The following is a 13,291-nucleotide window of genomic DNA, read 5'->3' on the forward strand; positions in this document are numbered from 1 at the left end:
CAAAGTCTCGGCAGTGCTGACTTCTGGATGCCTCTTGACTCATAAATTGCCCTGACAAGTCTATCTACGCTGCAAAAGTCCGCAGCTTTTCCACAAAGAAAACGCGGTCTATTGGGTTGACAGCACCCAGGATTTGCGTATCTCCCCCCACACAAACACAACCCCATGGAGATGTCCTGGAACCCTGTCAGATCTCCTAACCAAGCGGCTCAAAGCCCGCCTGGCAGGGAGCAGCATCGCGTATGCGGTTGGAGAAAAATGCCCTCGGAGGCAATTTTCCCAGTGTGCAGTCAGCTGGGAGGGGAGCAGAGAGATGATCCCGGGCTCTTCGTAAATCCGAACCCAGTCAGGCTCGATCCTAGTAGTATATTTATGTCTCTAACTAGCCTAATTCTGCCAGGGAACAGTGCCCTGCATCTGCTGCCGAAGCTGAACGCATGAAGTATTCAACGCTAAAAGGTTGTGCCTTTGGTGCTACATTGCAAAATAGGTTTCACAATCATGTGTGTCGAATGAAGGCATGGTTGTACCGTGCCAAGTTTCTTCTTTAAGTCCAGAAATTGCTCCTATCGCAACCCGTTTTTTCTACTTAAAGGTATGATTTATTTGTGAGACGCCCACAATTTTAAGGGTGGAAAAAAGCAATGAACCAATTTGAGTATTGTATTTTGTCACAGTTCATCTCTGGTGTAAGGAAAAAATGCCTGAACCTAGCCTCACTCCCAGGGAAACAGTGGCCATGTATCCAAATAAGCACTGCCCATTAATATCTGAAATGTGGAGTCTCAAAACCAACAAAACAAACCAATAACCCTGACGCAAGAAAGGGCTTGCTCTCTTTTGGATCCTGCAAGTCTGAAAGACGAGGAAAAAAAAAGGGTTACGTGCTCAAATACAGGCACAGAACAGAATGTGTAGATACTACGTGTAAATTTATTTGTTAAAGCTGGTATGGGCTTATTTTGAGATAAAAAGAAATACAAGTGTGAAGTAACTCTCAACTGGAGTCTGGTTATTTAACATCTGAGAGAGACTGACTGCAAACGCCTACATAATATAGGCTGGATCACAATTTTTTGTAGGATCATTGCAATCCTTCTGTGAATCACTTTCTTTCCTCTTTTGTTTTCGACACTTAAAATCAAGACACTGAAAATACCCACTTTTCTTGTATAAATGTTATCAAGCTGAAATTTTAAATTGTTCACATTTTTCACGGTGGTAGCTGTTACCATAGATCTTGAAGCAGCTGCTGTCAGCTAGATGTAGTATTTCTTGTGATTTAGAAAAAAAAAAAAAAAAAAAGAAAAAGAGAATAATAATAATAATAAAAAAAAAAAGCAGCAGCTTAATGTGCGCTGTTTAGTTACCTGTCGGTACCTAAAAGACTCCGCATGACAGCAACCAAAACAAGAGAAATGGAAGACTCGACATTTTCCCATTTTGCAACAATTTGCCCCACAGAAAAGAAGAAAACCTTGACCTACTTGAGAAAAGAGGGTTATTATATTCATTGTGCTTATCCAGAAAATACAGTCTGACGTCCACGCAGACCATACAGTCACATGGAGGAACAAGTTAAGTCATGCCAGTCGTTAGGCATAATGCCGCAGCTCGCTCTCTGGCAGAAATGCTCATTGAAGTCAGGGGGAATTAGGCATGTGAAGAGGCTGAGGAATTGCATCCCGGCTTATGGTTGTTATTTTCTTCCCCAGGGGTAGGGCCAACACCCTCGCCTGTTAACCACAGCCTTGGGTGCTGCCTGGGCGAGGTGGGTGCGTTGCGGGGCCAAAGGCGGTGCTGGGGGAGCGCTGGCGTAACGGGACGCTTGCTGCTCTTGCTGTTCCGTTCCTTGGTGGCCGTGACGGCTCATTGCTGAGCTCGGAGGAAGAGTTACTCACCGCAGGGCATGACCTACACCAGTCAGCAGCTTGGGTGTGGAGCCCGTCCAAGTCATGAGGCTCTGGGTGCAAGTTCACAATTAGCTAACGCCGGTGGAAGTCTTCGGTGCTGGCGGGTGGACAGTGCCACCCCTCTGCCTACCTCTAGGAAAGCCACAAGGGTCGTTTTCACTCGTTCTCCTCTTGTCCATGACATGCTGCCACTCAGAAAAAAAAAAAAAAAAAAAAGGAAATAAAAGGTTAAAAGGTGATGCTACTCTGTGACCCTGGTCTCTTATTTGAGACGTATGTCTGAACGAGATGTGAGAAGGTGAAGGGGCTTTGTTATCATCATGACAAGACACCAATGAAGGATTTCAGGAATTTTTCTGCTTGTACACTTTCTTACTTATAGACAATCTTTCATCAGTGAGAGCTGAAGTTCATGCTGATTTTTCGCAGAACCTGGTCCAGGGAAATTGCTCTCTGTGGCCCCTGGTTGTGTTATTCTGGCTGTTTACGGACACTGAGGTATTTCTTGCAGGACCAGAAAGTGTAGTCTTTCCTGCAGCACAGCTAGGATATCTTACCATGCGGTGTGTCAGAGCACAGAAACAACAAATGTAATTCATGCACAGCACATCTGCCTTTCACATCGAGTTAGGGGTCTCTTTCTTAGCCTGTATTTTTCAAGATAGTTTGGCAAAACATAGCACAACCCCATTAAAATCAGTGCTGTGTGATCGAGTGGATGTTTCTTAACCAGCTTAAAGCACCACGAACATCCCTTGGAGCTGATACTCCTATTTCAAGATAAACCTTGAGTTATAGTTAACACTGAGCCTCCCCAGTTTGCTTGCTGTCTTATTTTACCAAGATTTCAATGATGCTCTGTTTGTTGGATGACAGCGTGGATAACTGAATTATAAAATCGAAATAGTTCTTGTCTTCTTTAGGCATTTTTTCCAATATCTGAATTTATATTCCACTATTTTCCTTTGCAGTTTATTGATGCTTGCGTCCAGAGCCTTCCACAAATGAGATGTGACATTTTGTTTGTGTGTGAAACCCAGATTTAAGGGTGAGCAATAAGCTCTCCTATTTCTAGAGCTTGTAGGTAATTTAATTCAATGACATAGGAAGAGAGAAATGTAATTTATTTATATATTTCTGGTGGTCATCACATTCCTTGGGCATGACACTACCAAGAGGAAACAATCTGGAGATGATCTGAGAGAAACAACTTTCAGATGCACCAACACGGATTAAAAGAGCTGTGTATCCTCGGCTCACTCGTGAGTGGATTTCATTTTTCTCTAGCTCCAACACGTGACTGACAATAAAATTACCCATTTACCTGCAGTCCCAGCAGCAACATGATCCAAGAGTGAGATCCAGGAGAGCAGCAAGAGGGCAGGAATCTGAGAATCCATGGGACCTGCATTTTCTAGCATAAAAAAAAAATAATCAGAAATAGTACAAGAAAATCCAAAGAAAATTGGAGAAAGGCAAAGCCAGATTGTATTTCAGGCTTTCAAGTGCTTATTGTGAGTTTGCTTCTTCCTTGTATGAAAATATTTTGATTTTGATCCTGCAGACCTTCTGCTTCTGGACTTCCATCAGCTTCGTTCTTGGATTTTATCGGGACAGTGACTTCTGGAAAGGAGAGCCTGGAAATTGCTTTACCTGCTCTCCACACTCCCCAAATCTAACCAAGCTGGCGGCTGTAGCTGTCAGGAGAGCACACAGAAAACGAACACAAATACATCTGGGTGTGTAATAAGAACGAATATCTTGCCATTTGGGTGAATCTGAGCCCTGAACATCTGGCTGCACTTCATCTCAGGAGCTGGGAAACTGTCCTCAAAACCCTACATCCCCGCGGGCCCTGCTGCGGTGCGTGTGCTTGGCATTGCCCCGACAGGGACTGCTGACCTCGCTAAGTGGTGGGCGATCATCTGCTCGGGGCTACTGTGGGCTGGAACTGGAGAGCTTACACAATGCCTGGCCCCAGTCAGACTTTAACTCGGCCTCCTCGCAGGGGCAGCTTAGCGAGGCAACCCACTGCGTCGCCTGCCACTTGTCCTGACCTCGGGCCGACTGCTGGCAGCTCCCAAACTTCCCCCTTCAGGACTTTACGCCAGCCTGAGATGCTCCAGAATACCAAATAATTCAGAAAATTAGAGGTGTTTTTGGCACATGCTAGAACAAACGACTTTGCTTTGAAGGCCGTTGTTTCAAAATAATTAATTAAGCTGCCACGTGGCCGTCCCTTAGAAGGGGCAAATAAACCAGGAAAGCAAAGCACTTAATCCTTTCTTTGCTCTGCAGCTCATTTATCGTGTCTTCAAACTAATGCTCTGCCCTGCCAATTCCAGTGCAGTGCAGCATCCCCCGAGTCCTGCCGGGTTGTTTCGGGGGCAGGGACTGCGTGATAAGGAGCTGTGAGGCCCGTGGCAGCGTGCAGACACGGCCCCAGAGGCTGTAGGGCCATGGAGCTGACCTTGCCCGAGAGGACAAGGCTTCAACTCAGCTGATTTTATTTTTTGAGTTTGTAATGCCAGGTGCCTGAAGGTCCACAGGTGCAGAACCCGATGTCTTTTAAGGTTAACCCTTGTGCAACGTCTGTGCGTCTTCGTAGATCCTCTCCTTTAGAAATAAATAAATAAATAAAGGGACTTTTTCACTGAACAGTAGCAGCAAAACTAATGATCAAAGCCACCAGAAGTCAGCATGTGAGGCGTGATTTTTAAAGGAGTCAAATATTTTATTTGTGCTGGATTTGCACATCGGGCTGGTTTCTTTGGAAGTGTTTCAGAACGTCAGGGGCTGCTTGGTGGAAAAGCCTGAACGCTGCACGCCACTGAAGTCTCTCTGCAGTGTTAGGACATGCCTAAGCCCCGTGAAATACCACGTTTTTAATGACATTCATCATGCGGCGTTATACAGAGCATAGAAAAGGAGATGATCAGCCTGAGAAAGAAGTTGGCTTGGGGACTCTTTGGTGTTTGAAGGGGAAAATGTGAAGGGAGCTGAGTTTAATGCAACAATCCCTTGCTAAAACAGCACGCAAGGTGCCTCAGTAGGGGGCTAAAGGAAGCTCATGAATAACGAGCACACATCGCTGTCTCCCAGAAGCTTTTACTCGGTGCTCGACCAGAAATCAGCCCCCCAACACGGGCTGTCTGTGGCAGGGCAGTGCCGCACACGGCTGCTCAAGGTGACTTCAGCTGATACGGGGTCACAGCGGCAAACAAAAAACTGCGTTCGGGTCTAATGATGCAAGAACCCTATTATCAATTTTGCTTCGGGAGGATTTCGCCCACCAAATGTTTTGCTAGACGTCTGGTCTGGCCCGCGAGTTGTAAAGCTGCAGGAAAGCAGACTTTGGCCTCCTGCGTGAGCAATATATGGGGCCAAAGCGGCGCTGCCCTGTCAGTCCTGAGCCACTTCACCACTTAGCGGGCCGACGAGGCACTCAATAGATCGGCTCTTCTATTTCATGAGGCCTTTGATAAACACACGGGTACCTTACCTTGCCTCTCATCGCCTCTCTGAACGTGCTGTATGACCAAGAAGGTGCTGTACAACCAGCAGGCCACCAGCCATGGGATCGGAGATGTTTTATGAAACTCTTTTATGAAACACTTCCCACTGAGGAGCTTTCTCGTGGGGGCCTTCAGCAGGAGTTAGTTCACAAGGAGTTAGTTCAGCCCCACCACAGCTCCCCGGGGCCCGTAAGGCAGGGGGTAAAGGACACCAGGACAACAGAAACCTCAGCTCATCCTCAGCTCAGGAAGCTGTGCATACACAGCTCGTTGCTTATAATGCTTATTACTTGATCGTAGCTAATGATATGAGAGAGAAAGAGAGGAAGGGAGGGAGGGAATCAAATTTTAATTTTCCAAAGCCTTGTATTACACAACAAACACCGGTTTTCTTCACTGAAAATGCTTGGCCACCAGCCTTGCCATACACGGATTTTATCTTGCTATATTTACCAAGATCGGTCCTCGGTATATTTAATCGTTTGCTGTATTTTTACAACTTTGAAACCCATCCGTATGAGTTGCTGTTGCTCTAAAAGTCCGGTTCCATCGGCATTTCCAGCATTCCCCTGGCTTTGATGCCGTGGTGCTCCCCTGTGCACATCTTTCATTAGTAGCTTAAATGAAGTTGGTTTCCGAAGTGCCTCTGTGGGGCTTGGACCACTAGTATTTTTGTTCCCTGTGCAGATCAAAGGTACAAAACATTTTTTTTTAATTATTTTTGGGCAAATACGAGCACTGTTTGAGTCTTATTGCGAGGCTTTGCACAGGCTGCATGCCCCAGATGTCCCCAGCAGCTGCCGATGCTGCTCCTACAGGCGACACGAGGGGGATGAGGCTCCTAACTCCCCTCTTAGAGCATTTTAATTCAAAACCCTTTTGATTTGATATAGATGCAATTTTTTTGCTCTTTACACGTGGGACTTTCTTGTGATTCCTTTTAGCATCTACATTCGGCCGTGAGTAAAACCAGTTTATGCCCGTGCTTGAAAATATTTTACAGCTCCGCCTCCAGAACTGCGAGAGATAATGGGTACTCGGTGGGGCACCTCCAGAAGTGTGACTGCTGCGACAGGCACAATCCTGACGGCGTGGTGCTGGGCAGCAATGGCTATTTCCAGGGCCGAATTTTACCTCACAGCATTGTAAGTCACCACGCCTCTAACCAGAAACCAGAGGTGCAGCAGGAGAGGAGGGGTGCGAGCAGCTTTGGTGGCCACGAGGGCCGCGGTCCCATTGCCATGCCCCACTCTTGCAGGGCAGAGGTGCAGGTAACACAAAGTGGGTTGTGTTTTATGACATGAATTGTCAGAGACCCTTTTCCCGCAGGGTTTGGACTCCTGTTTTAGGTCTGCTGGCCAGACACGGGCTGCTGGCAGCGTCGCACCCCGCTGCACTGTCGTAATGACCCCGGCTTTTGCAACTCCAACTGAAGTCCAATTAGAGTTAAAAAGTGACTTTAACTAACCTGCCAGTAAGTACACTCCTGCAGTAGTTGTGCCTGCCAAAGTCACGACCTGAAACCAACCTCGGGTTTCATTAGTAGCAATCCATGTAATTGGGAAGACACCGGCTGCCTCCTCTTCAGGCTGCGGCATCTTGGCTGAGCCAGCCCCAGAACTGTTTTTTTGGGGCTCCAACCTCAGCCCCAAAAACTTAAGGGTGCTGCTGATGCTGGCAGGGGGTCCCAGGGAGCCCCTCTCACCACCCGACCCCAAGGAGCTGGGTGCCCGGACACCCACTCACAGGGCAGACACAGCTTTGTCTGAGCACAACTAAAACCAATTCAACGCAGAATAATTTAAAAAAAAAAAAAAAAAAAAAAAAAAAAAAAACGAACAAACCTTTTTATTTAGACAAACACAAGAAGAGATGGACAGGATTTACGAGCTAAGATTTTTGGTTGGAGAGCCAATGTGTACTTTAAAGCAGCGTGAGACCGAGGGGATACCCTCCGGAGCGGCGTGTTGCAATAATTGATGAAACCGCACGAGACGGATTTTTTTTTAAACCCAATCACTTCCCGGCCACTCGGGGAGGGATCAGCCCCCAGCCAGAATTCCTCTTCATTCCGGTGCTTGTAACGATGAAGATGAAATATGATTTTCCTTCCTAAGAAACGCTCCAAAAAGGAAACAAGGGAAAGCCCGTGTTTCTCTGTTATGGAAAATAGGTCTCTGCATGCGGGAGGTTTCTGCGTTTCACTTATTTTCTACCACAAATGCCCCGTTTTTAAAGAAATGAATAATGCAATCGTTTTCTCTGATTCATGTTGGCGTTTCTGCCTCATTCGGCGCTAACGCTGTTCTTGCAGCACCCGTTCTCCGCGAGGGGAGCGATCTGTAGGCGTCTCATCTGAACCCTTTGAAGTCAACGGGGATGGACTGCAAAGAAAGGCGCGGGGGCGCCGCGTGTTAGCAGCGATCGAAACCTTCCCAGCAACCTTCCCACTGACCCCGCAGATCTCAGCACGGAGCTGCGCTCCCCTACCCCTCCGGCCAAAAGAAAACCCCCTCCTCGGCCGGGTGCCGAGTCCACGGCTCGCAGTTTTTAGGTCCGACGGGAGAAGTGGTGTAAAAAACCTTGTGCACACAGGGCACCGCTGGGTTTAGGGGAACAGCCGGGGTTTGGGGCCGTCTTGGCTCGCTCGCTTGCATCGCCGGGAGCCGGGTGGGAGGCAGCAGGGTCCCGGTGGTGGTGGTGAGTTCAGCAGCTCCTGGGCTCTCCAGCTCCGAGGCATGTGCCGGCGACGAGGAATGGTTTAAAAAGAAACTTGGCGAAGGCTCTGGAGGGAACCGGCACGTGGCTAGAGGCTCGCCAGCTCCATCCCAACGCCTCCAAGCGCATCAGGAGTGCAAGCCCAGAGACAGTGGCACCCCCGAGGTGCGCTTTGTGGAGGACCTCAGAGGTGCGGGCCGTAGAAGGGCCCGAGGTACGCGGGCCCCAAAAAGGGGGCGAAGGGGCCGGCGGCCAGCGGGAAGGGCGAGGAGGCCGGGAAGAAGAGCTCGGCGGCGGCGAAGGGGGGCAGAGTCCGGCCGGGGGGCGCAGAGGGGCGCACCGGGGGGCTCGGGGGGCCGCGGGCGGCGGTGCTCGGGGGCGCTGGGGCGGCCGAGCCGTCGGGGGGGGCCGGGTGCTGCTTCTTCCACTTGGTGCGGCGGTTCTGGAACCAGATCTTCACCTGCGTCTCGGTGAGGCTGAGCGACAGAGCCAGGTTGAGGCGCTCGCACACCGAGAGGTAGCGGGTGGCCCGGAATTTGTTCTCCAGGGCCACCAGCTGCTCGTAGGTGAAAGCCGTCCGGGCTCGCCGGGGTTTGGAGCAGCTCGCTTCGGCTCGCCGCCTCCTCCCTCCCCGCGGAGATCCCGGCTCCTCCGGGGCTGCGGGACCGGGAGCGGGGCCGGGGGTGGTGCCGGCAGCCCCCGGGCTCTCCTCGGCCGCTGCTTCGGCTCCGCTGTCCGCATCTGCGGGGAGACGGCGGAGATCGTCAGGGGGCAGCGCCGGGGGTGGGCAGCATCCCCTGCGCCCCCCCGACGGCACCCGGCGGGGACGGGCGATGTCCTGGGATCGGGGGAAAAGGAGCCCGCCCGGCGCCGTCCCTTTAGCCGGGGGGGTCATGGGGAGAGGTGTGGGTGTGGATGGCTTACCAATTAAAAGAGAAGTTATTAAAGTCCCCTTCTGAAGCGAAATAAATCCCCCTCCCCGCTCTCCTTTTCCTCCTCCTCCCCCCCCCCCCCCCCCCCCCTCCCATCCCCGTGCTAATGGAGTTTCAGATTTGCGAGGGCCGGATCGATAGATGTCATCTATTAAAGGTAAGTTTTAATCGAACAATATTAGGATCAGGCCGGGGGAAGGAGGTTTGAAGTGGGTACCTGCAAGCTGCGGGCGGGAGATAGGCGGGAGCCAGTAATAGGATATCGATCAATGGGAGCCGAGGCATCCTCCGCCGGGGACGGGCTGAGCAATCCCCGGGGGGACGGCAGGACCAAAAAGGGGGGGGCTGGAACCGGGTCCGGGATCGGGTCGGGGCTCGGGACCCCAATCCCTGCCCCGCTGAGGGCTCGGGGGGCTGCGCTGCCCGGAGCCGGGGGCGAGTCGGGGCTCCCCGGGACGCCCCCTCCCCGCTGGGGGTGCGGAGCTGGGGGGGTCCCGGCTTGAACCAGCGGGGCCAGGGGGGCTCAGCTCGCTCCTTCCCATCGCCGACACCCCGAGGAGGAGGCAGGCAGCCCCCAAAAAAACCCCTCTCCGCCCTCCCCACCCTCCACGGGCTCGGGGGATGCTCGTCCCGTGGCCGGCACCTGCTCGGGGGCGAGGGGAGGAACTTGGGGGCGCGTTTCCCTACCAGCCTCTTGCAGCTTGTCCCAGCCGCTCCCCAGGCGAGCAGCTCCCGTTCCCACTTCAACTCTGGCCAAACTTTTCTCCTGCTCGCCCCGGCTCCCCCCCGCCGCCGCCTCCACCTCCACCTCCGCCTCCGCCTGGTTGCGCCGGGTGAATTTCTGAGGATCCAGGATGTCGAGGATGGAGAAGGAGGAGATCCTATGCGGGGCCTGGGGGGGCTCCTTGGCCCCTCCGTCCAGGCATTGCGGCATCCCCCGCTCCTCTCCGCTTTAAGGGGGGGGGGGGACCCGGAGCCGCCGCCGCCGCCGCCGCCTCCGCCGCCTCCCGCAGCCGCCTGCGGGGCGCTGGAGCCTCGGAGCGAGAGCAGCGGGGAGGAGAAGCCGGGCGGAGGGGCCGGCGGCGGGGTGGGGGCAGAGGAGGGGGCAGAGCAGCCATTGGCAAGCAGCCCCGAGCCCCCCTCCCCGCCGCCGAAGCTCCGCGGGGGCGCAGCGAGCGCCGCCTTCCCCCGCCGAGGGGCTCCGGGGGGAGCGGGGGGAGCCCCGAGCCCGGGGACGTCCCCCCCTGAGCCCCCCGGGGGTCGCGGAGGGGATGGGGGAAAAGGGGAGAGCCCCTCCGGTTGAGGGTGCGAAGGGGATGGCTGGAGCATCTTCGGTGTCTTAGGGGCAGCTCCGGGCTGCTCGGGTCGCGCCCTCGGCCCTAAATCCTGCAGCTCAGCCCCGGTGTGGGCAGGGAAACTGAGGCACTGCGAGCGTGCCCTGCTGCCCCTAATCCTTCTGCTGATAGAGGGCTGGCAGCAGCAGGTCAGGTCTCTCCACCCTGCTCCTCGGCCACTTCTGGTCACCCACGGTTCTTAGAAACTTGCTGGCAACCTATTTCTGTACCACTGTGGCTTCCCAGGGGGATGCTGTTCCCTCTCCTTAGCATTTCTGCTTGTTGTTGGGGCTGTGAGGTGTGGGCAAGGGCTTTGTTCATCATGGGAAGGTAGTGCTCCTTCTGTCTGTCCGTCCATCTGTCTGTGGGAATGTGCTTCTCCTGCTTTTACTCGAGGAGGAGGTGAAGGCCGTGGCCCTCCTCATCTTTGCAGGTGTCTCACTTTCAGCTCCCTGAGATGAAAGTCAGTGACTTTTGAGGTAAAAATAAGGCACAGCTCAACGGGAACAGGTGCCTCAGAACGGGAACAGGGAGCAGAACTGGGCTTTCTACCTGTCACTGCAAAGCAATAGGAATTAGGGTAATGGGGAGCTGGAAGAGGAGATGAAGATGTGCAGGGAGATGCGATTGCAATTAGCTGCTCTGGTCAATTACATGGTTGCAGCATCCAGGGACCCATTCAGCGCTGGGCTCTGGCACGGGACAGCACATGGATTGAGAAGAGGAGGGATCTGTGTCCCGGGGAGTTCACTCGGTGAAGCTGCACACCGATAGAGCTTAGTTTGGGGGATGCATCCTGCATGAAAATGAAGCCAGTGGGGAGCTGGCAAGCACTGCTGGGTGCTGGCACAGTGTTGGTTGTGCATTCAGCATTACCCGAGGTACAGAAGGAGGGAAGGGGAGGGGAACAGTTACAGTTTTTGGACAGCACACCTCAAAAGGGACGTCAAATAAAGACAGTGGGTGAAATCTAAAAGTATTATCCTGTTCATATTTTTGAAACCGGATTCTTTTTGTTTGCCACAATGCTAGTTTCAAACTACATGGAAAAAATCATAGGTATTGTGATATGGTAAATAGGTGTGTGGCTCACTTTGCTTTAAGGATGCTTGTCAGCCTTTGAGGCACTGGAAATTTTTCTTATTTGGAAGGAAAAAATATAATCTGATCTGTGTGAGACTACAAATATTCCTGTTTGAGCTACCGCTGCTGCAAGAGCTTAGAAGGTAAATTGTAGTGTTGGGATTAATTTGTGAGCTAGCAGACATCTTCTTCAAATATCATCAGGTTAACACGTGCATAGAGGCTGACCTACAAACATACATGCCCATGGAAAGGCGCCCAGAAAAAGCAGACGTTCATGGATTGGTTTTAGCAGTCTGTTTGAAGTTGGTCCGTTTTCCAGCTCGAGCATTAAAATTCAGGCTGAGTGCTGTCTTTAAATTGCTTTGATGCTAGGTGGGTTTCAACCCTGACCTGTCCTGATGGCAAGTGATGGCTGTAACAAGCTGCGGATCAATATTCATAGCGGGTGTCCGGGACTGATAACACTATCCAAGACAATGTTCACTATCAGCGCGGACAGCTGAGATATTGCACTATTAGTGATGTTGTTTTAAATAACCCGATCCATTTCTGGGTCTATTTAATGAATTTCACAGTTTAGATATTATCTTTAAGGAGAAGCCAAAGGCTATTCCAGACGCCGTGATGCAAATCAATGCTGCCAAGGCTCCTCGGCTTTCCTTAAAACAAAGTGCCTGTGATTCCGCCACAGCTCCTGATGGATTCCGCGCTATTGATAGTATTAGCAATAAGGCGGCGTTCGGACTTTATCAGGGGATAAAACAGTATTGTCTGCAGAGCTGGAACAGCGCTGATAGGATCTTATCCATGACGGGAGAACATTTTGGGCGGTTTTGCCCATAATGCGCCAATTCTCGTGCTTGGTGCTGCTGGGGGACGCGGGGCACACGTGAGGCGGCACCACCGGGGCTGGCACAGTGCTGATTGTGCTTTGGGCATGGGAAGCTGGATTTGTGGGGCTTTTTGGGGTCTGGTGGGCCAGTTGGGTGTTTTGGGGACTGTTTTTTTTTTCTGGTGTTAGACGTGTGGGGCTCTGAGGCGCTCAGCCGCAGCCCTCGGGGGTCTCACCCCGCGCCTCCCTGTGGAAGGGGAGCTCTGCCAAGGGAAGCTCGGGCATCACTGTCCCTTCCCCACGGACAGACCCGTGGCAAAGCCCAGGATGCCCCCAGGAAGGTTTGGGACGCCTCAAAATACACCAAAAACGCCTCAAAAGCCCCCCAAAAACCGGGCTCCACCAAGGGAACTCCATTGCCCGGCGGCCCGCGGGGCGGGCTGAGGCGGGGCCAAGATGGCGGCGCCAAGATGGCGGCCCAAGATGGAGGCCTGGGCGAGGGGTGTGAGGGGGCTGCTGCTGGATATCAGCGGGGTGCTCTACGATAGCGGCGGCAGCGGCGGCGGGGTGCCCATCGCCGGCTCGGCGGAGGCGGTGCGGAAGTAAGCGGGGCCCTGCCGGGCCGGCCGAGTGCCGTGGGGGGAGCTGAGGGATGCGGGAAGCGAGTGCTGAGCGCCGCGGGGTTGCGGCAGCGTGAGGCGAGCTCCGCGCCTGGCACTGCTGAGGGGCTCGGAGAGCCGGCAGTAAAGCACCACTGCACGGCCCGGGGCCGCTAAGGTGGTTTTTTAACGCAAAACAGTGTTTAAGTGTTGATAGGGTGATGGGTAAGAGCCGCCAAGGGTCGCGTCTCTGGGACCGCCCTGCACCAAGACACCTGTGAGGAGTGCTTGACCCAGCAGGAAAAGGAACAGCGAGAAATGCTGAAATCACTGAAAACACTGACACGAGTCTAGCTGAACGT

The 13,291-nt window shown here is 52.8% G+C and overlaps 2 protein-coding genes across 3 annotated transcripts in view; one reads left to right on the forward strand and one right to left on the reverse strand.

Moving 5' to 3' along the window:
• Positions 1 to 8,330: 8,330 nt before the first annotated feature.
• On the reverse strand, positions 8,331 to 11,938 carry NKX1-2 (NK1 homeobox 2). Its single transcript, XM_032191242.1, is given in 5 exon segments — positions 8,331 to 8,887; positions 9,754 to 10,123; positions 10,125 to 10,232; positions 10,235 to 10,277; positions 11,889 to 11,938. Coding segments are annotated over 5 exon segments (1,128 nt in total).
• Positions 11,939 to 12,794: 856 nt separating this feature from the next.
• The window catches only part of LHPP (phospholysine phosphohistidine inorganic pyrophosphate phosphatase), a 64,910-nt gene continuing 64,413 nt past the window's right edge, over positions 12,795 to 13,291 (forward strand). For both annotated transcript variants that reach the window (XM_032191576.1, XM_032191577.1), the window contains exon 1: positions 12,795 to 12,932. In XM_032191576.1, the coding sequence (XP_032047467.1) occupies positions 12,814 to 12,932 (119 nt within the window). In that variant the 5' untranslated portion in view covers positions 12,795 to 12,813. The remainder of the gene's footprint in view (positions 12,933 to 13,291) is intronic.

The sequence above is a fragment of the Aythya fuligula genome, chromosome 7, assembly GCF_009819795.1.
Source record: "Aythya fuligula isolate bAytFul2 chromosome 7, bAytFul2.pri, whole genome shotgun sequence".
Lineage (NCBI taxonomy): Eukaryota > Metazoa > Chordata > Aves > Anseriformes > Anatidae > Aythya > Aythya fuligula.